The sequence below is a fragment of the Haliotis asinina genome, chromosome 7, assembly GCF_037392515.1.
Source record: "Haliotis asinina isolate JCU_RB_2024 chromosome 7, JCU_Hal_asi_v2, whole genome shotgun sequence".
Classification (NCBI taxonomy): Eukaryota; Metazoa; Mollusca; class Gastropoda; order Lepetellida; family Haliotidae; genus Haliotis; species Haliotis asinina.
In genome coordinates this window covers 33,436,607-33,460,441 of record NC_090286.1, presented here as the reverse complement: position 1 = coordinate 33,460,441, position 23,835 = coordinate 33,436,607, and the positions used below count along the sequence as shown (strand labels likewise).

Genomic DNA, 23,835 nt, shown 5'->3' with positions numbered 1-23,835 from the left:
TTGCCTCCATTACCCCTGCCAGCTTCCATTTGAACAGAGTGACGGAACATGAATAAGCAGAAATTCAAAAGAAATACCATATTGCCTAATTTTATCATGAATTGTTGGAGTTTATTTGTCTTATCTGTCGTCGCTACTGTTAGAATTTTCGTAACATTTATTCTACAAGAAAACGCTTCAGGCATAATGGGTGAATGAAGCAGGGCAGGTAACTATAAGTATTCCATATAGAATAATACCTTCCTGTTCCTTCACTCCGTTTACCTGGAAGCTGGAAGGGGGGAATGGAGGCAAAGAACGGTCTGATCTACCATGAGATGTGCTTAAGATTTTGAATAAAAAATATCTCTTGTGAGTAATTGTTCAACATGGGTTTGGAAAGTTGAGAGCACAACCGAGTGAAGAAATGGGTCTATACATTTGACGGTGGTGATATTTTATTTAGACATGAAAAATATTTGTCGAACAGTAGCAAGAAAAGTATGTTGCCAACCTTTGCTCGCTTCCCTGGCATGTAAAGAAGACTTGTCATTTTCTCTATGCTGTACAGCCCATTTGCGCTGCAGTTTGCCTGTGATCAAACAGAACCGAAAGAAATGCCTTTTGCTGTTTAGAGATATTTGGCATTGCCATTTTCCCAATTTCCGTGTCAACAATTTGAACTTCTTTTCAAAAGGAGTTGGGTTGATGGTAATTCCAGGGCACAACTTTAAGACCATGAATGATTTTTCATCCATAATTAACCAAGGACTGAAGTGATGACTTTCGTTATATAGGAATTTGATTTTCCCTGTTTCCATGAAAACAAGTTAGAGTTAGCTGAAAAAGAGGCTGGAACTGTTCAACATTAGAATTGTCAGGCCTGTGTTTGCTGTAAGTAACAACAAACCTGATATGGTGATCAGACTAACATGGTTGATGCATGTCACACATAACATCATGGGCACTGATCGATGCTAATTAATGTATTGGTCAAGACTCGACAAATAATCATCATACAGAACAAGGCAGCATCAAACAATAACCAACATACAGACAATAACATACTGAGTGTTGAGCATTTATTTCCAAATGCAATATTGTTGTGTAGAGCAACATAAATAACATGAAAAATATAGGGATAATGACAGTTGAAGCTGTGTGAGAACCACTAACAGTAACAATGTGCCAAATATTCAGGTTGTATTCCCACAATAATACACACCTGCAGTAGGGATCTGCCAAATTTGTATTGCTTTGATGATGAAAACATTCAGAAAAATGTGTCAACTTTGGATAAAACATACAGAAAGCTGTAAAACACTTCTCTGTCCTTGACTTTTGCAGTCTATGTGCAGAAGTGAAGGAAACACATCCATGAAGTAACGTTTGGCATAAGTCATGTTACCTAATCCAATTAATTTATATATTATATCCCAAGGTGACCATACTTCCTTAGATAAAAAACAAAAATGTTTTAGCGACGATTGTTGTTCTGAATTTCACAAAGTCCCCAACAAATTCAATACCATCTTAACATTACTTGCAACAGGTCATTTGTCTCCCTGCAAATGTCAAGGTCACATCACTTTTGTTCCTTCCTGGTTCACAATGTCTATCTGACATCCTGAGATATATTGTGCTGAGCTATTTCCTGATGCTGTGTCTATAAGTACATGTTTCTAGAGTACTCAGCCCACACGAAAACCAATTTAATCTGTCAAGAAATGCAGCATTTCTGACTGAAGATGTTAAGATTGGTCTGATGGGATAACTACTACAGTTATTGCACTCCTTTGTTTTAACAATCCTCATACAAGCTATTCACTCACAAACACCACCAGCTACCAAAACAACCGATTTTCTTGATATATTATAGAAGTTTGCCCTTGGAATAAACTTCCTTTATATTTGGTATGTTAAAACTGTGAATAACTTGTTTCATATTTATATCAGAGTATAATTTTAAACCATTTCTACCTAAATTCCTTTTACTCACTCATCCCAACAAAACTGATGCATTATTTCATGCAACTGAAGCAATACACACAGCAATACATGTTGCCATATTCTGACTTCCAAGATAGTGGATGTCATTTTCCATTACAAGCAATATTCCATCAATATCACAAGAGGAGAATGGCCTTCACAGTCTGGGATGAGGCTGAAGCAACTCAATCTGGCCAATTACAGTGCTTTCATAATTTCACTGGGACAAAATTGGTTCCCAGACTCTTGCATTCCTTAGGAGGCTGATTTGCCCAACAGTCTGGGATGTTGTCACAATATCAACCACTGGTTTGTGTGTCCCCTCTTGACTTACAGGCTATTATGACACATTTTGAATATTGCCAACACTCCTACACTTGGCTCTGGACTAACATAACATAACAAAATATGTCAGTATAACGTTTCTGTCATCTCACAATGCCAAAAATATCTGCAACATATATATTAATCTCAGTAAACATATATATAGAAAATCAGTTCCATCTCTACCTGTGATATAATGGAAGTTGATTGACTGACTGATCATATCACTTAATACTACTCGCCTGGTAACTCCAGTTAGGAATATTTAATAGTGTATTTCTTGAAATATCCCACTTAAGCCAAAATTAGTGTCTGTAGCAGTTTATGAAGAATGTATGGATCCTAATCAATCATATCAATGAATACTACTTGCCTTGTAACTCAAGTTAGAGATATTTAACATATTTCTTGAAATGTCCCACTTAAGCCATAATTTGAGCCTGTAGTGGTTGATGAATGTCTGGGTCCCAATCAAAGGTTTCGTAGTATATCTGCATATCACTTCTTTGATTCATGACATGCACAGAACATGCTGAAGAAGAGCATCCTTATGACCTTCACCTTAAAGTCTGTTAATTAGTGCCAATTTAAACAGTATGTCTGTTTTACTGTGTGACATCTCAGCCTGTGAGGGAAGAGGTGCAGGCAGTGTTAGCAAATAATCCTGAAAAGCTGCAGACCCTTAGGACCCAGAACTATACACATTTGTGGGTCCTGATCAGAATGTGTGGGCCCTATATTTTAGCTACAGTATAAGTAATTCCCAACAAACAAGGCCATAAGGACCAGCAGAAAACAAAAACTGTGGGTCCAAGTGGTTTTCAGTTGGCTTTGGTCCTGAGGACCGACATTAATTTCGAATGCTGTATGCAGGTACAAGACCTGTGCAGACACTGGTAAAACCTACACACATACCAGAGAGAAACTGAATTCAAAACACTTGACCATAGGATTCTGGAACGCTCAAAGTACACAACTGTAGACAGACAATTAGGGCATCTCAGACAGGGTAATCAAAACGGCTCACATAATGGGAACATAGAATCAAATAATGACTGACTTTACTTGTAAATCTGGGCACAACATTAATGTCATGAAATATGAAATTTTTCGACATTATTTCTATAGTACACAGCAAAGGTGCAGTAGTAAATGGTATCCACAAAAATCTGCATGGATCAACTGTCTTATCAAAAAAATTAAATATATTATGCCTACTAGACCTGCCATCAATTGCAAGAAATGTAATCTTTAAATATTTGGACAATTGAAGTTTGTTAAGAATACCTTTGGAGGATTGAGAATTAAAGACCACAATGTTAGACTCTATTTCCTATTCTAACTGAGCATTCACAATACATTTCAAACATATTTTATATCAAAATTATACCTGTTTGTATCTTTGGCAAAATATTTATTTCAAGTTTATTTTTAAGACTAACAATCTTTGGCAAAGTATCTATTTCAAGTTTATTTTTAAGAGAAACATGTCCAATCCAACCTTACAGAACAATATCCTCCAGCCTAATGACGCAGAATGAGTGAGTGAGCTGCACTCAGCAGTATTCCAACTACATGGTCTGTAAATAATCAAGTCTTGACCAGACAATCAAGTGATCAACAGTATGCACATCGATCTACGTAATTGGGAAGCAATGACATCTGTCAACCAAGTCAAGCCCTCATAACATAGAAAAAGGTGTTCAATGAAACAATAAATTACAAGTGTGGTCCAAACCAATAAATACAGACCATTATTATGTGTTCAGTATTATCATATACTCTTCCAAGGAAGTAGGGCATACTGAACTGTCAATTTGGATAGGAAGTGTAAATGTTCACAAACGTTTCAAAGACAGATATCTTATTAACGCACCACTATTTCTCTCTATTACCACCCCTAAACACAACGCATGATATGCATGTGCCCAACGCAGTAGCCCCATACATGTGCATGGGGTCCTATTCTTGATTTGGACGTTTTTTCAAGGTCGAAAATCACTTAGAACATTAATTTTGACACTCATCTTGCATCACACTTTTGTTACTGTTTGGTTTTAAAATGAAAACTGCAAGTTACATGCCCTATGCCAATCATCTTTCAAAAGCGACTACATTTCAAAGAATTATGGTTGTAAGGAAGTGCAAATGATGATGCACTCTCAATACATTCAATAATATGACATCAATATTGATTGACTCTGATAAATCTCCTGTATATTTTTAATCGTAAATAGAAAAAAAATGAAGATCACCTACTTTTTTTAAGAGTATATATTAGGAATGAATGTTGGATTACAGGAGCAAGGAGTGATGGTCCTAAAACATAGTGTTTACCCTATGAAAGCATAACAGTAATAACTTATTTATCATAACTTGTCTTATAATAGTAAGTCTACCTCTTCACCATAACTTATGTGTTTGGGTGAACCATATAGAATACAAAGCCCAAATGAACTATGATCTTAAATATATCAATGATATTGTTGCCAATATATTTCAGCCATGTCTGTATTGTTTGTTTGTAATAACTCATACAATAAAAAACAAGTAGTCTTTCAATCCTTCATTAAATGTCATGACACAACTGGTTTTACCTAATCGACATCACAATGATATATAGAGCTTTCTAAACGCATTTTCTAGACATCGACCTCATTGTATGTCCAATGCATTGTGACACCAAGTTCATTATCAATAACATAATGGTCTCCAAATGCTGTAAGTTTATAAATACGGACAAAATTGTTGGTATACAGTTCTTCACATTCTAAAAAGATATACTTGTATCATTGTAAACTAAATGACCCATACGTTTTTCACTCAAAATATAAAAATATTCAGATACAGACTTTGGTAAATTCACACACTAATTCATGTTTTCACTCCAACCTACAATGACAAAGCAAATCTTTAAGTAAACTATATCAAATCAATATGGCTGACATAGAGGCAAAAGCACATGCTGGTGTCACAGCTCTAATTCATACAGATTTTGATCTAAGTCTTTCACTGTACACATCAAGTAGTTAGAGACTATCTATACTGCAAGCTCAAGCAAAGCTATTAATACACCAGAATTCTACTAGACCATATGTTGCGGTAAACATGGACTGAAACAATTCAAGAATTTTCCAGTGAATTAACTCATAACTACAAAAAGGACAATCATGTCATAATTGAATAAGTTATTCACAAATGTGTAAATGCCAAGAAATGCCATGGTTATTTTAAATGTGGTTTTATTTGATAGACTAGAAAGGAAATTTGTGACAAAATTTATATATCATTATTTATGGAAACATGGTATTAAATGCTGCAAATTGTAAACTGCTGTGATTTCTGAAAATGACACTATTGACAAGTGTAAAGTTTCAAGCTTAGCACCACTTTGAAAAGTTTCAGACTAAAGCCCAGATTTCTCTTAAGCCAGTCGTAAGTTATTGTTGATGTATGGCATGGACAACCACCTTTACACTAGGAGATCTTAGGAAGCCTAGGTCCTGCTTAGTAAGTGGCTCCTACAGAAGCACTGTGTTTCATACAACAAATGTGTTATGCCAAAAAGTAAATGCTCTTACAGATTAACAATTATCTATATACTTACAGTTAACATAACTGTCTCAAATCTCAAACATGTCCTGCCAAAAACAACATTTGTGCAATTCATGAGCATCCATAACTGGGTTTACAAATGCAATCAGAATGTGGACCAATTGTCCACTCAAGCTAAGAAACACCCAAACAACAATCAGTCCCTCCAAAACACATCCAGCAAACAACACCTCAAAAACACCGGGTCTGCATTCGTATGGACAACTGCCTACAACACATTCAACATATATAAATACACATCTGAGGCTAGCCATGTCAAGCAAATATGAAGACAGACAAGTTCACATACACACCTTTCTGTGTTAATTATGTGAAAATCAGATGTACATGCTTAACTGCAATTAACCATTATGAATCACATGTAAAGTTTGCTAAAGACTGAGAGATATCTGCCAAAGCCACATGTTTCACATGACTCATTGCATGTCCAATTGACAATGTAGATATGTCTGGCCATGATTGTCACAAAGACCTTAGGTTACAATATAATTCTTACTCCAAGGAGCAAAACAAAACTACTCCATATATGTGAGTGAGCTTGGTTTTAGGTTGTTTTCATCAATTTTTCAAAGCCCAAAGACACTAGAAATTAGTTCAATACACTGTCCCCATGTATGGAACAGAACCTGGTCTAACAGCATGACGAGCAAATATTGCAACTATTCAGATATCCCCCTGACTTTTAAACAATGGAAACACAGTTTTCTCTTAAAAAGAAAATTGTAAGAAAAAATAACCATGATAACAATAATTCTTAAACAAAAGACTCATTCTACATCATTGTGTAAGTACCACGCTGACCTCAAACAATTTCAAACCTATGAAAAACAAAATCACATCTCTCAAAACACATAGTCTCAAACGAGCAAACATTCTGTTGATTAGACATTACGAGGCTTAGCCTTGGTCACGTGTCAATCAGTGGCAACTGAGAATTAGCAGGAACAAGAGTGTCAAGGTCTTCATCATCGATGTGGATGTCTGGCACGGAGTGTTCATCGAAGTCCCCGAGGGCGGTGTTGTCATGCAGGTTATATTTAGAGTCCATGGAGCAGAGTTTGAGGAATGTGTCTTCCAGCAGTTGTATCACCGAGTCATATCGGGCATTGTGTTCTTGGCTGTTGCTAGGAGGAAGCAGATGGTGACGAACAGACTGGACCATCTGCACGAAGAGAAATAGTTTAGATCTTACAATGATGTAGACACCATTATGATTACAAAGGGAGTGAAAATGTTCAATTTACTGCTGCCCAGCATTTCAAACGGTGACAGGTAAACAAGCACTGTCACACCTATTTGAGAGCATGAGTTCAGTTGTGCTGCTATAAACAGTGTTCCCATTGTAACACATGATTTTATACTATCAGCTATGGTGTATCAGCTTAGAGTGAGTGAGTGGTATTTATGCTGCCTTGAAATGTATCCGCATATGAATTTCTCTGATTAAAAACATTCATTTTTAATGACTGGGAAAATCTTCAGAATTTCAGGCTATTACATATCATATTGAGGAAAGAGATCTGATTTGACTGAGATTGGCAAAACACTCAACCCCTTTAATGCTGTCAGATCCACAATATAATAATCAGGATAAATCTAATATACAAACCTTCAACCTGCACATGCACACCAGAGACATTTTTACTATAGATTTTTTATAATCCATGTCCTGCTTTTTACAAGTATTTGTGCACAGGAAATACTCTATCCATGAGTGGAAGTGAATATGTCTGGGTCAATTCCACAACACTTCAAACTGTATACCAACCTTTGTGAGACAGGAAATGCCAAGAGCTACCCGGAACTGTCTGGACAAGTAGACCCTGTTCACATTGGAAGAGTACTTGTCTGCAAGAGCTATGAGAGGCCCGACGAGGTCACCGTCAGTGCAGCTGTCATAAGTCATGCTGTAGTCAAACTCATAGGGCAAGTCTGCAACAAACACACACATACAATCTGTTATTTGTTTTTAACAATTTTTCCTCTTGTTGCATTTTTTACAGTTGCTCTACTTTTTGAAAAGATATGTTATTGTTAAAGGGGCACTGATGCGGAGCAATTTCCATGGACTGGCTTAAACCTTTGTTATTGTTTTTCTCCCGTGAGTACCCAGATGATATCCCAGAATTCTTGACTGGTTCGTGATCTCTGCTGCGCAGTCTGTATGCGCAATTGAGAGTTTAATTATAGACAGATCAAATAGGGTGAAGTCATTTTTACTTCATTACAAATGTATTATTAAAACAAATGAAACACTCTGAAGGATCTGCCAGTGGTAGAAATGGTAAAAAACTATATTTTGTCTCATAACCCTAATAACTTTATTGTCATATTTGTATGATTTTGAAAATTAATAAAAGAACACATGGTCTGCTTATGCTTATAGTAAATTTCTAACATGACTGTAACATTTAAACATTGTATAGACTGCCAATGTGGATCCTATTTCACACACACTATTTCACACACGCGATCTAGTATGTGTTTCCTGTCATAGATTCTGCTGAATGCTACAACAAATAAATTAAAACAAAATGCAAATAATGAATGTAAAACAGACTAATTTTATAGCAACAATGTCAGGCTGCTACCTTCTTCAGGAATGTATCCATCAATATCCACATAAAGGAACGATATTCCATTCATCTGAAGCTGGTAAATAATCCTGCTCTGTGTCATGTTTCTTACAACAGTCTCATTTGCGAAAAAGTAACACATCGTTTCACGTCTTTCAAATTGGTGAAAACCTGATAAACCGCTCATTGGTCACCCAAGATAGCACACCTGGCAACTAACTGTATGACGTTCTCCATTTTAGTAATTTAGTTAACCAATAATGAGCAATCAATCAATCAACATAATGGTAGTTAATTCTTTGAAAGGAGGGAGGATTTACACTCGCACTTCATGACAGGGTGTAGTCAGTATAGATTAGTACATCTACACACACTGCCTTTTGACAAATCCGCTGTAGAAGATAAAAGTAATTGATCAATTGGTGTGTTATCGGTTAATCCTATGATCGGTGTTTGTTTTTGTAACTCAGCTGATAAACCCTCTTGCATCACTTACATGCACATATTACATAACATACAATACATTTGCTACTACAGACCTTAATTTATAATGTTGAGTATTTACTCCAGACAGGAGAAATGCCAAATGAGAACCTTTGTTGAGTAACCTTTGTTGAGTGTTGTTACCACTAATTATACCTGTTCTAAATTCATTAACTGACCACCAAGAGAATGATGACGTAATAGATGATGAAAAGACCAAAATTTGTACAAAAAGACCACTCTTGAATACAGTATTGCATTTTGTAAGACTGTCATTTATTCCACAAGTTTAAAACCAAACCCTAGCACAACTGTTTGGACTACCAACAGTCCCCATAACACTAAGACTGAAAACAAAGCTTCACGTTGTTTTAATTTTCTGCATAAGTAGCATGCCTACATCAGTCACTTGACATATGTTTATTCATAACAATTCAAATTCACTTACTCTAAAAACAAACTAAATGACATCTGTAAATAACAGCCAAAACCAATCTGATGAACCAGATTACCAAATACTACTGCCTCTAACAAACACATACGATATTTGTTGTTGACAATCAATTGTAACCAGGATCTTCAGTGAAGTGACGATAATCATTATCCGTAATTATCAGCTTAGTTTTTTCAGTAAGTCTGCCTTTGACCTAAAGACACGGCTGTTTTTTGCCAGCAAGACAAGGAAAACGCTAAAAGTTTACTTTTCAGGATCATGAAAAGCATTTGATGGCATTCATGCTTGATTTCCATACAGCCATAGAAGATACACTCACTGCAGTGGTATTCTGGAGACATTTCACTCCCAATGGTGAGACACTGGACCTCCGATATCACCCCTGGGTTCAGTTTGTTGTATGGGCTCACAATCACTCCAACAAAATGGCTGCCACCTTTGGCAAACCAATCCTGAAAGACAAAATTCACAACTGACAAAATCCATAGCAAACTTTGTTCCTGCATAAGAGTAAGATGACACACTAAGATCTTAGCGGCATTTGTGACAAGCATGAGTAGCTGTAAGGGATCCTGGTCTCTCAAGCCAGAGTGAGAGAACTCTGTTCACAACAATTTACCAAGTACAGGATTTTTATTGTTCTTATTCAATGTTGCTCCCATCATTCTCAATATATGACTGCAATAAACAAATATGTAAACACTACATCACTACCTGAAACTTGAGCTGTGTTTCAATATCCCTGACAGAAGGGTTTGGGGCAAATGTGGGATGTGAATGATACCATCCCACAACAATCAGGCCTGCAGCCGAGATCTGCTCGCTTGCTTGAGTCTGGGAGACTGGCGAGAAAGAAACAAATGTACATATAACTCACAGAGCCAGATCAACAATAATTGTGATGATATGGACCATATCCTGTCAAGTCTGATTGCTGCTTAAAGCTTAAGTCAATAATATTACAAGGCCAGACTGTAACTTCAGTTTACATTTAAATATTATATCAACATGTAAAAACAAAAAAAATGAAAGCAAAGTAAGACCTAGATCAGTTTCTGTAGATATCATTATAATTAAATCAATTTGATAAGTATCCTCCATAAAGACTCCAGCTTGTAATACGTCCAGTGTAACCAGTTGTCTTAAGAAGTAACAAAACAGACAGAGTGGACAGATCAGGTTTTTTCCCAGTGGTACTTTATTTTGGGGCAACAGACTACAGCTCTCATAAACCCACCCGGGTCCATCTCGCACTGCATCCCTGTACTGAGGCTGTTGCAGGGCACTGCCATCCTGATATCCAGTACACCTAGGTCACCGTGGTACTGACCACCCAGCATCCCAATCACCTCTGTCTTGGATATGTGTGCATGGACATCCATAACTGCCACTGCTGTGTTGGTCATGGACACTTTGAATGGGGCCTGGAACATGCAGAACAGATTACACATACTCTAAATGGTTTCAACACTATAATGAGAAATAATAGTCCCTTTGTGTGGCATTCATATCTAGGAACACTGCCTGCTTATGGAGCTACGTACATTACTATCCCCAGTCATAGGACACTATCATACTTTCCAACACTTTTTCAACTCCCTGGGGTTCATACAGCCATGGTGAACTGAGACAAGTGAGCGAGAGGATGCCATATTGTTTTGGTGTCAGTGTCCAGTGTAAGAGTGAGAAACTGCATGGTGAGATCAACAGATGAAAAGTGGAACTGAATTGTGTTATGTCACATGCAAAAATCAGTGTCCTAGTGGAAAGGATATGGAAACTATATTGTGGTATAGTGCTCTTGAGGATTTAATCCATCTGCAAGGCTTTTCACCAGCAAGATCAAGGACAAATGATTGAAATGCTCATGATCTACACAATCTGCAAACTTACTGGTCGATCTGCAGTGAAGGACTGGCATGGTATCAGTTTAAAGGGATCATACGACACTTTCATCATCTTGGCAACTTTGGCCTTACGTTCTTCTCCAGGACCAGTCTTGTGCTGTAACAGAAGATACAATACAGACAAATATCCTGAATGCTAAAACATTCAACATATATTTGAGACAAAACACAGCCAAGTCGCAGTTTTTAACACTGCTTGCTTAGATTCTCTCAGGTCACTTACTTCAATAGTTTTTCCTTCCAATTCTTTTTCATCCACCCAGTGACCAGACGAGTCTCGGATTCGTCTCTTTCTTGGTCTCTGTTTACAAGACAAGAAGACATATTCCATATTTATTTACAAAATTTACTTTGATGAATGTTACTCAACAAAATGGCAAACTTCAATAGGTCGTCAGTCATACTATTATTTACTTGTAAAAATAAGTAAACACAACATATAACAGAGTAAAAGAGTTGAGTTTTAGGCCACTCTCAGCAATATTCCAACAGTCTTTAAATATTGAGTCTGGACCAGACAATCCAGTGACCAACAGCACGAGCATTGATCTGCACAACTGGGAGCCCATGACGTCTCAACCAAGTCAGCGAGTCTGATCACGCGATTCCATTAGTCGCCTCTTACAACAGGCATAGTTGCCTTTCGTGGCAAGCATGGGTTGCTGAAGACCTATTCTACCAATGGATCCACATAACAGAAAACTCTTGAGATTAGAATTGGACATAAGATCAATGGAGACAATTAGTATTTCATTTCAATCAATACCTAAAAAACAGACATCCTATAAGAGTGTTACACTTATTACACAACACACCATGGAGTCTAGTTTATCTGATGCAATAGCCATCCAGCCATCTCTTCCAGTATGTTTTAACTTGGTCCCACTTGTCTGTATCTTTCCAGGGTTGTTGTAACATGCTTGTTCTGAAAGAGAATTCAACCATTACAAAATTAAACATCTTTACCTCTTTCCTTCCTTAAGGAGTCATATATGAAAATAGGAAAAAGATGAATATTTCTGGAGACCTTTTTTCAAAGCTAATCAAAACATCTTTCATTTGATATATTGAATGGAATTATCGATGGAAAAATAGGCAAAATCCAACCCTTTTCAAAAGTATTGGTGGCCATCTTGCAAATGACGGCCATTTGGAAAATTGGTATGGCTTTCTGAAGGTCTAAAAAAATGGAACTCACTACAATTTTTTTCCAGGTTGTTTTAGTACACTGATGCATTTTAAACTGGTTAACATAATAAACCATGTAGGACAAAGTAACTTTCAGTCACAAAGAAAGATTACTGGCACCAGCTTTTAAAATCATTCTTAAAAGAGCGATTGAAATGATTAATGTCAGATTGAACTACTAGTTAGTGAGATGTGCTTGCTCATTGCAGCTGCACACAGAATACATCACATTAGGTATATTGCAGAGGCCTGGCAATGCTGATGAGACAGGAGAAACAATCTCTGCCATCAGTGACACTCAGTAACTCAAGTCATGGCCCACGACACATTGACTCTGGTCTTCTGATCAGCAAGAGGTAGCCAGAAAGATCTGGGTTAGAACTGTTCTTCAGCAACTCGGGGTTGTCTTAAGAGACAACTAAAGGGATCAGGTGTTGGGGCTCACTGACAAGGTTGACACATGTCATTGCATCCCAATTGCATGGATCAGTACTCATACTGTTGATCACTGGATTGTTGATCCAGACTTACTGGTAATCACTTAAAGACCTCCGTCATATAGCTGGAATATTGCTGAATGTGGTGTTACAACAACAAACCAACCAATTAGCAAAAGATCTGCAGAGATCACAGTTCTTTGTGCCACCCAAGATAGCCACAAGTACTCATATGTAGATATGCATTCACAGATTCCTACCACAGCCAAAGTTGATGGTGCCAGTACACTCAAGGAAGCAGTGTATCCTGCCTATACAGTTGACATCACCACAGTTCTTCAAGCCAGTCCGCACGGAAGTCTTATTAAGGAAGTTGGGTTTGCACTTTTTCCTGAAAGATGAAATAACTCAATCAGTGTATTTGTATCTATGACAGGATGATCAGTGATTATGACTGACCTAGGAATGAGCCAATTTCTTGATCCACTTGGGTGAAATAGGGCTGCAATGATTTGGTTCGATTCATTAAAAACTCTAATCTGATGCTTTAGTTTTCAGTTTCAATAACCATTACCACTATTTTTCGATTTGATACTTGAATACCCATTTAAATCAATTCCCCACAGCCAGAACATAAATTTGACTTGAAATCAAGCAGTTTTGAATAAAAATGAACTGTTGTTAGAAGGCACAGTCAAGTTGATGATGGATTTCATGTTAAAAAAGCTAACTCTGAGAGTTAAATCAATAAATGAAATGTGATGTTTTTAGCTGTATGACGAATCGATTCAAACTGAAAATGATCTAAATGAGGGTCTAATAATGATGACTGAATTGAATCGAGGTCTGGGTGAATCACTGTAAACCTTCTGTGGTATGGACGGTCAGGATTAGTGTCCTAAGAGAAAGGTAAAGGTAAAAGGTACCCTGAATATTTACCAGCAATCAATAATATGGTTCCTTATCTTCAAATATCTCTCTGGAGTTTTAGATTGTCGACCATCAAAGAATTCAGAGTGAATCTTCCTTTCTTCCTCTGTGATGTCATTGGGTTCTAATATCCTCTCCTCCTCTGGGATTGGAAATTCTATCACTTCTCCAGCTGATGTTGTGATACCATTGACTGAAAGAGATGATTGAAGATAACTGTCTGCTTCACAGCATGATCAGTCAACAGACAAATGACAATAATCATAATAATCAACAGCTTAAAACAATACAAAATCTACATTTGTGCTCAGGCACCTTGTAAATTTGATCTTTAACACATGTGGGAACAGCCAAACATTATAACATTTGATTTAAAGGATGAAAACACATAAAAAATATTGCATTACTGATCACACCAACATGCATCTAATCATAACCTGCTCCCATCACAACATATCGTTTGGTTGATGTGGCACAATATCACACTTTTGCATTTTCACATTCTCAGAGAGAACAGAAAGGAGACCCAGTACAGTTATCTCCCCTGTTTGAAAACACAACACTGAAGACAAAACACACACCTGTGGTGTTTGTTGCTTGATGCTGCATGCCCTAATAATTAAGTTACGGCAACAGTCTGGACCAGACAACCCAGATGTGAACATCATGAGCATTGCTCTACTCAGCTGAGATAGAATCATGCTAATAATGTGTCGACCCTGACAGCGAGCCTGAGGACCCGATCCTGTTTGCCGCTTCTTACAAGCATGGGTTGCTGAACCATGGGTTGCTGAACTCTAACCTGGATTTTAGAAAGTCATTCGTAAAAGAAAACAAAACAATATCATGTTCTCATCCCCATGAAAACTGTTAAATCTGCATTCTACAAACCTATAACTTTCTCTTCAATTTTTGGCACATCCTGTAGAACAGTTCCTTCTTCACTACTCTCACAGTATTCCATGGGCAGTTCATGCTGAATATATTCCGCTGTTCCATTAGCACTGATCTGGGCATACTGCTTATTATCCATAAAACATTCAGTGGCACTCTCTGCCATAGCACCTTCTAATTTATCAGATCTCCCCTGAGTAACACTGTCTCCATCAGCTGCGGCAACATCAGCATCAGTGTCCCCTTCATCAGACTGTTCACCATCGCCTAGTTCTGTTGGCGTAACATTAGCTGATCGTAACAACTTCTCATACACAGAGCTAGGTGAAGCTGACCTTCCTAACAGTATAGGGTTGTCAATATCGTCATCATTTTCAATATCAATATCCACATCTTCTTCTTCGTCAACTGAATTTGAGTTTAAGTTACCACTTTCATCCGGAGAAGTGCCAGTTTCCTTCTGCTGAGCATCATCTTTACCTTCAGGTTGTTGGACAACAGAAGCAAGAATGTCGGACTGAACAACTTCTGATCCATCAGCTGTGACTGTTGTGAGAGTCTGGAGATCACTTGCACTAAAATCACTCTCAACAACAGCAGCCAAAGTGTCCAGCCCAGAAGCGATATGGATCAATGTCCCAACTGAGCTGTCAAAACCTAATTCCTTACTCCCAGACAAGAACCCTACTCCAGACAGATTAACACTGGGAGACAGTTCACTTGTGTCCACATTCCCTGTGTAGGAACCACACTGCAGATCCTGTAGACCAGAAATACCAACAATTGTATTTGCAGATGGCAAAACACCATCAAGACCATTGCTTATGCCTTGGCCTTGTTCTATTTGAGAGTCTGCTTTGGTGGAATTTTGACTTTTCTTTTTGTTTTTGGACTGCTTAGACAGAGAAGTCTTTCTGTTCTGATTAGCTGAACTAGAGAAGGATGTGACTGTGGGCTGGGCAGTTGTGACGGAAGCAAGGACATTTGCCAGAGGGTCAGCTGACTGGCTGAGATGAGAGGTCAGTTGCGTTGAGCCAAGGGGAAGATCTCGAGATGTAGATGAAACAACAGCAGAGGCAGCATCAGCCTTCTTGGCCTAAAAACAGTCAGCAGAGTGGGATGTGCAGAATCAACAGAATAATGTGCCGAGTCAGCAGAACAACACATGACAATTATGTGAGAGTGAACGTTGTTTTATGTCAATGTTACCAGTACTTCAGCAACAACTACTCATCCTGTACATAAGCAAGTCAAGAAGATACACACATGAACTTAACAGCCTGTTCCCATCACAGTTCCCCCATACCACCTACACATGACTTGCTGAAGAACAGGCTGTCTTACAATCTCCAGAGCAGTCAATAATGTAGCACAGCACAGGTTACAGGCATCAAATAACTTGTAAATACAGGCCAAACTGCTGTTATTCCTATCATAATATGATTTTGAATAAAATTGTAAATGGGGATGAATTGATGACTATTCAGAACATACCAGATTCTTGAAGTACTGCTGGGCATAGTTCTTCACTTGCAGACTTGTCCGAGTGGGAATGATTTCAGAGATGCGAGTCCAACTTCTACCATACAAATCCTGGAAAACAAAACAAAAATGGGGTGATCCATGTTTTGCCCACACAGACTCTTGGGTTGAAAATCTATCACTTGCAATGCAACCATTATAAGGCTTCAATCATTTATCACTGAGAAGGTGTAAATGTTCAGGTCATCGTCTCCAAGCTAGGGAGTTAACCCGCTATGATTACCTTTGGATAAAAACCCATATCAAGACATTTCCACATGATGCAGCAAAGGTACACAAACGTATTGTACAGTTCAAGGTTCCTGTCACATAAAAGTTTGTCATAGAGGTAACTTGTATTATCTCAGAATACACTTTTATATCAGAGCTATTTCATGTTGACTAACCCTTTGGTCATTGGTTACTTAGTCTTTAGAGTGAGTGACTGAGTGAGTGAGTTTAGCTTTACGCCACTCTCAGCAATATTCCAGACATATGGCGCAGTCTGCAAATAATCAAGTCTGGACCTGACAATCCAGTGATCAATAGCATGAGCATCAATCTGCGCAATAGGGAACTGAGGACATGTGTCAACCACGTCAGTGAGCCTGACCACCCAATCCCATTAGTCGCCTTTTATGGCAAGCATGGGTTGCTTGAGGCCTATTCTACCCTGGAACGTCATGGATGAGTCTGTATAACAATGTTGAGACAAATGAGAAATAGTTTCGCCGAAACATACCTTTATGAAGTATGATTATTTGACATGTTCCCAGTCTGAAGGCATGTGACATTACAGGAAATAATGGACATGTGAGAAACTTGCCCTTTGTTCATGTAACAGTGCCTTCACATCTAGTGTACTGCCACAAGACCCCATCTATTACACATCCCATAGAATAATTATCAAAGTGATGGAAACCAGAGCATATCTATCATCTTTGTTTTAACTGCGTGATGAATAAGGAGGTATCAAAGATTAAAGATGGGCTGTATCACATCGTCCAGTGGTAAGGACTACATTAGGTATAAGACTTAATTCATCAGGCATAATACATCATTCATAAGGCATAAGACATGAATGCTGGGGCACAAGACAGAAATCATTACCAGCCCACTGAGAAAAAGCTGTTTCTCTTCCTCATTCCAGGGACGTTTGGCAGAGTTCGACTTGGGTTTTGTCGGACTGGAAGACGGAGACTTGTCAGATGAAACCATCTTTGACTTAGATCGGCCATTGAGGTATTGTCTTGGGAAGTGGTCAAGGAAAGCTTGTCAAAAAAGAATTAATGCCTCAGAGTGAGGCTCTGTTATACTGATAGGAATACAAAATACAATAAATATATATTTAAAAGGAAAGTGCAATCCTGTTTTTGCATACATGTTTTATGTCCACTATGAACAATTTCTACTCAAACAAAATGCATTATCACTTATAGTGCAAAGATGCAGATAACATTTAGCTTATGCAGGCACAATACCCAATGTAACTGTTTGGTGTGGGTATTGTGAATGTAGAGTGAGCTTACTCAGCAGGTATGTACTGCCTTATGTCATACCTAATCAAAATCATCCTGTACTAACAGTACAACTTGATAGTAATCATTTTCATCACACAAGCGATTTTCATAAATATATTCCAAATGAATATGTTTTGAACGTTTAGCGTATCTAACATTTAAAAATGCACAGTTGGTATAATTATCCTACGCATAATTGGTAATTTTCTAAGACAGTATGACATGGTTGTGTTAAATTATCTCATGCCCAAATAAGAAAGCTGATTTCTTTTGGTCAGTTCTGTTAACATTACGAAAAACAGAATCAAGTGATTTCAAACACAAAGGGACAAGTAATTATGTCTTGTTATAACCATAGTTCCACACATCTATTTCAAATAAAAGTTTGGCATGTTCAACAAATCATTATATGTGTGTTTGCGATAAACATTGTTTAACATGTTTTTGTTCCACTATATCAGTAAAAATGGAAGCTATTGTGACAAATGGGTCAAATGTTTCTACCACAATATAATGAAGACATAAATCACAGGAGATATATATCACTGAATTTCATCTTACAAACAGTATGCGTTGTTCAATACCAGTTCTAACCCACATTTTCAACCGATGTACAGATCTGTACTCTTACCAGCTCTTATCATAAACAGTGAAAGCTGCCTAAACCAGCACTCACCGAAACTGATGAATGAATACGGTTAAGTCAATGTGCCAGACTGTAGAGCTGACCTACGCATACAACAGAACCAATTCTGTCTCTCATATATCAGGGATTAAAATAGAGAACACTGACAAAGGTCCTTTGTCAGGATTATCAGCCACTTTCTGAATTTAGAATGGGCCACTTCCCTTGTATCAATAGTAAACTTCAGAATTTTAATAGGCTATTCTTTTTGCTAATGCGCAAAATGCAAAATCCGCCTTTCCCAATCCTTGCTTTTATACATTGTTGTATCTTATGGTTTGCACAATTACTTCACACATACACAATACAAATCAATTATTTAACACCCTTCCTGAATGACAGTATTCACAAATTATGTGTACAAGTATACCCATACTGAACCAAGGTTAATTTATCTTTGTTGGTAGCCATGTCGTTACAACGCAGAAGTAACTGGTGGTAGATACCTGGCTAACTCCTTGCCACGCACCAGATTAGACAGTGGTGATTACTATACAAACACATACCAGTATTCATTTCATGCAGAGATTCAGAAATGACAGATTCCAGATTGCAGAGCTCTTGAATAATGATAAATGTACTAGCCACGGACAGGATTGAGATTTTATGCTGGTGCAGACAAGTTGCCTGACTGGACAGCTGCTGGTTTTGACAGTTTCCACTGCATATATGAACATAAGGATACTGTTCTTCCATCAGCATTCTTTCTATGGTGGCCTTTGACTTTTCATCCATGTAGCTGTCCATTGTCCATCCCTTGAACATGAAAAGAGCATACATAATAATATATTCCTGTGTTTTGTTCTATTTGGTACAATTTTTAATACAGGTTTTGCAATTATTTGTACTGTTTAACCAAAAACCTACACAGATATCCATTCACAAAAATGACTTCCCTCCAAAATCAATGAACAAAATGGTAGAAAATTTGGAAAAGGATTGGTTATACTGTTTTAGGCCAATTTTTGCCAAACACTTTGACTAAATATTAACTAGAGAATGATTTGTGTCAGGTTATCTCCCCTATTTCACACAGTGCCAGAGTCCAGATGACATTCAAATGTTAATTATGTTGTTTCTTTGGAAAATCAACATGAAACATGGTCGGTATAGTTGGAAAAATATCAGGGTAAGTGATTTTACATGTGCCACTGTACTGGAGTCCATTAGGAACTATATAGTTATTTCCTTTGACACCATGGAAGTCGATGACATTGACAACACAGTAGTCTGCAAAACACTGTGATGCATTTTCTAAATCAGTCTTGGATGACAAAAGTGAACAGAATATGAGTTTTGTTAGATATACACTTTATTTAAGCAGTTATATGTTTGGCAAAATGAACAGACAATGTAAACATTAAATGTCCCCTAGATATTGATTACAGCTATGCAGCTGCTTAATGGAGAGAATGTAGTGTTAATGTTTTAACTGACAAATTACGATGTGTCATACAAATAGTTTTTAGGTCAGGTGAAACAGGCTTAACGTCGTATGACTATGTGCATGCATGTGCATGCATGTGCATGTGTGGCTGCTCTTATTAGCCCACACTTCAGCTGATTTTATTCTAGTGCTAGTTCACTGAGATACCATGCCGTAGTTAAGCATGAATACCCCACTCAGACACATTATACTGACTCCGATCCAACCAATACTTAAGTACCCATAAATACTGAGCACCAGGCAGCGACCAACAAGTACCATATTTTAATATCTTTTGGTATGCTGAGGTTGAGGATAGAGTAAGGGACCTTCAGCTCTCCCTAATATTTTCTAAAGAACTACACTATATATACAAAATAACAGGTGTTAGGAAATTGCTACTCCAGAAATCAGAAATAGAAATGACAACATTTATTCTTTGTGCATGTTGAATATATGATATGAAATATATGTAAAATACAGTCATGCCCCGTTTATCAGAACACTTGTGTTTTTATTGAAATTGTCCTGATAAGTGAATGTTTGGATATCTGAACCACGGGCCATATGTACAAAGAAACGTACAGAGAAACGAACATAGTAGGCATCAGACATAATCTCTATTGGCTACACATAAACAAATATCAGTGCATGCATGAAATGTCTCATACCTGTTCATGTAGTTATGCTCGCTTGAAGAAATCAGTCATAGCTTTTTGCACTGGCTGTGTAGAAAAGCGAGAGGACTTTTGCCAGTCAGTTCATCACTGTCGACATTCACAAGGTCATCGACAGTAACAGTCACAGTTGCAACTTGTGCATAGGAACGTAGTACATCGCAAAGTTCCGACAAGGCCATGTCTTCTTATGTGTCCTCATTTGATTGGATAATATCCACATGATGAAAGCAGTTAGAAATTGTCTTTTCACTCACAACTGTCCAGGCTTGCTTGATCATCCTCATTAATTAAACATAGTGACCCACAAATTGACACGCCTCAAAATTAACTCAGTGTCTAAATTTACTCAGAGGTAATTAGTCTTCTCACGCTTTAAAGACTGCTGACTTCTTTCATGTTACGGCACGTAAGGCCCTCGGGAATCGCATGTGTAAACATACAGGTGCTCAGCCATTCAGATATACAAGACAAAAAATGCACGTAATTTGGTGTTTTGTATGTGAAAATGGCCGTACGGTTACGGAAACCGGGTTTTCGGATAGGTGAGTAATTATACAACGTTGTGAATTCGTTTTACGGAATTTACGTTTGGAAGGCAAGTTTTCTGGATATCTGCGGTTTGGATAAATGGGGCACGACTGTAATGAGATCAAAGTTATTCTCTGTTGTTACCCAACATAATTGCATGACAACAGTTTACCTGTTCCAGCATCCAGGGAGGGTTGGTAAACTCTGGAAGCAGGTTTGCACTCTTAGAGGGCAGTTCATTGGCATCATAGAATCCATCTTCAACTCTGAAAAAATGTTCAGTGTATTCAAAATCATTTTATCAATAATTTTTTACAACATAGTTTTTAGTCATAGTAACTGACCAACCAATTTCTTAACAGTAATGAAAAAGACCAGGCCTGCACAATCAAGCTATTCCAAGAAAACTTTATGGCTGTGGGTGAATGAGTGAGTGAGTTTATTTTTACAACTCTTTCAGCAATATTCCAATTTCCAACAATATCACTGCTGGGAACACTACAAAATGGGCTTCACATGTTGTACCCTTGTCAAGAATCGAACATGGGTCTTCCGTGTGACAGGCGAACACCTTAACCACTTGTCTACCCCACCAACCCTTGTGGCAGAGGACACAGGCAATAACAAAGAACTATTTGTTAGGTAACAGTACTTACAATATCTGATAACTGGACATGTGAATAGTATGTGATAACTTAGAAGTACTCTCAGTACACTACTTGTCCATTATCATGATCAGCTGAAAGTTCTACAACTTGACTGTAACACAAGCAATAAACATGATCAAAAGTGATTCTATCAGTACTGTAAAGCAATGCAGTATTTATTCATAAGCGTCCGTGCATTGTAACTTTCTAAAATAGATACACATTTCCTAGAATCAGAATGTCAAGAATTTATCTTCTCATGTGGCTACACATCATGCACTTTGATTCAAAATATGTCCATGCAAAACAGGAAACATTTCAAGGAATTTAAATCAGGAATGGGATTTTGCTTATTTATTGTTTAAGGCTATACTCAGTAATATTCCAGCTGTACCATGGCAGTCTATAAATAATCAAGTCAGGGCCAGGAAATTTAATGATCAACAGCATGAGCATCACTCTGAATAAATGGAATATGATGTGTGTGAACCAAGTCAGTTACAACATGCATGAGTTGCTCAAGACCAGTTCTAACCTGGATCTAGGCAGGCCCAGGAAATTAAGGGAATTACCATGATTACTGTGGTGCATTGGTTGTTTTGATGATTGTTTGCACAGCAGACTCTTAAATGTTTTGATTCTCAAGAACATGTCATTCAAACATGCAAAGGTTTCAGTCTGACAATCCACCAGTTATAATGATCATGATAAGGACAAGTAATAATTTAGTTTCAATATCTTTGAATTTGAAAACATAGCCCCATGTAATTTGCTTTGCTTTGAAATCTTGATATGTCAAAATCAAGAGCTCCACAGGGTACAACAAATTTTCAGTACAATGTTACAGGGTGGTTTCATATGTAACAACTTTATTAACAAACAGGGACATGTCTTGTCGTCATCGTGTTATTAATAATATCATTACAGCAATAGGACCCCAGCAATAAATCATAACGATTCTCTGTAATGTATATTTACACTTTTACTCGTACCGTACTCTAAAACCTAAGTCCGATGGGACATTTAACTAAAATATCTATGGTTTCAGGGGATCGGCCTCAACAGTCACATCCAGTCATGCACCATAAGTGAAAACCTTAAAAAAAATCCGTCCTTTACTAGTTTTAGTTTTATCTGCCTGATTTGTTGACTTAAAATATTTCATCTAAATTTGACACGCGAATTCTTCTGCAGCTGTGCATATGTTTTCATCACACCTTGCAGAATATCACTCTTTCATGCCGAAGTATTTATCTGTCTGTGTTTCAATAATATCACCATAATATTTACTTACTCCAGCTTAAAATCAAACTCTCCTTCGATGTCAATTTCTCCATCGTCCGCCATTTTGGATATAGGGCAGAAGCGTTACCTCCCTTGCATTTTTCTTAGTTTTTGTCTTAGCACCATTTGCCTCCCTTGCGTCAGATAGGAGACAAATTGCTGATTTAAGTCCAGTAAAGGAAATAGAGTTTGTCCGGCGGTCATGATACTTAGTAACATTTTTTTTCATTCATTTACAGCCTCCAAAACATTTATTCTGGACGAAATTAAACACTCTCGCCCATGGGCACAGTGAGCGAGTTTAAATTTTGAGCTTTCGACAAAAAACTATTTTCATTTTTTCATCCGTAGCACATATTCATAACAGCTGCATATTTATCTTTGCCAAATCCCGTGTGGGAGAGTGGCTACAGTGCGGAGAGTTTCTGGACTTTTGTGAGTCCAGAATTAAATTGTGACGTGTTATTAGATCAGACTATAGGTGGCAATTAGGTCGCTCAGCCAGGTATGACTACGGACACCTGGCATGAAATGCATGCGCTGCCTACTGGCACGAGGGGTCAACTCAAAGATATCTTGTGCTTTTTCATGTGTTCTGATTGCTGAATGTCTCATCTACTGACTGACATCTTATGCGTCTTTCTTTCATTGTGTTTATGTTATGATATGTAAAAGAGTATAGGATATCGGATACCCACAGAAAAGCATCGTATTCAGTGCCTCAAACTATATAGGTGGCATGACCACCCGAAGATCGACAGGACTGAA

General features: G+C 37.7%; 1 protein-coding gene across 1 annotated transcript; it reads right to left on the bottom strand.

Annotated features, from left to right (window-relative positions):
- Window positions 1–6,716: 6,716 nt before the first annotated feature.
- On the bottom strand, window positions 6,717–23,144 carry LOC137290406 (deubiquitinase MYSM1-like). Its single transcript, XM_067821315.1, has 16 exons — window positions 23,078–23,144; window positions 21,309–21,402; window positions 19,188–19,258; window positions 17,408–17,546; window positions 16,271–16,369; window positions 14,774–15,872; window positions 13,892–14,075; window positions 13,213–13,343; window positions 12,143–12,252; window positions 11,551–11,628; window positions 11,314–11,424; window positions 10,658–10,844; window positions 10,135–10,262; window positions 9,740–9,872; window positions 7,676–7,839; window positions 6,717–7,069 (listed from the first exon to the last, which is right to left on the bottom strand). The coding sequence occupies exons 1-16, from the start codon at window positions 23,128–23,130 to the stop codon at window positions 6,815–6,817; spliced, it is 3,036 nt and encodes a 1,011-aa protein (XP_067677416.1). The 5' UTR covers window positions 23,131–23,144; the 3' UTR covers window positions 6,717–6,814.
- Window positions 23,145–23,835: the final 691 nt, after the last annotated feature.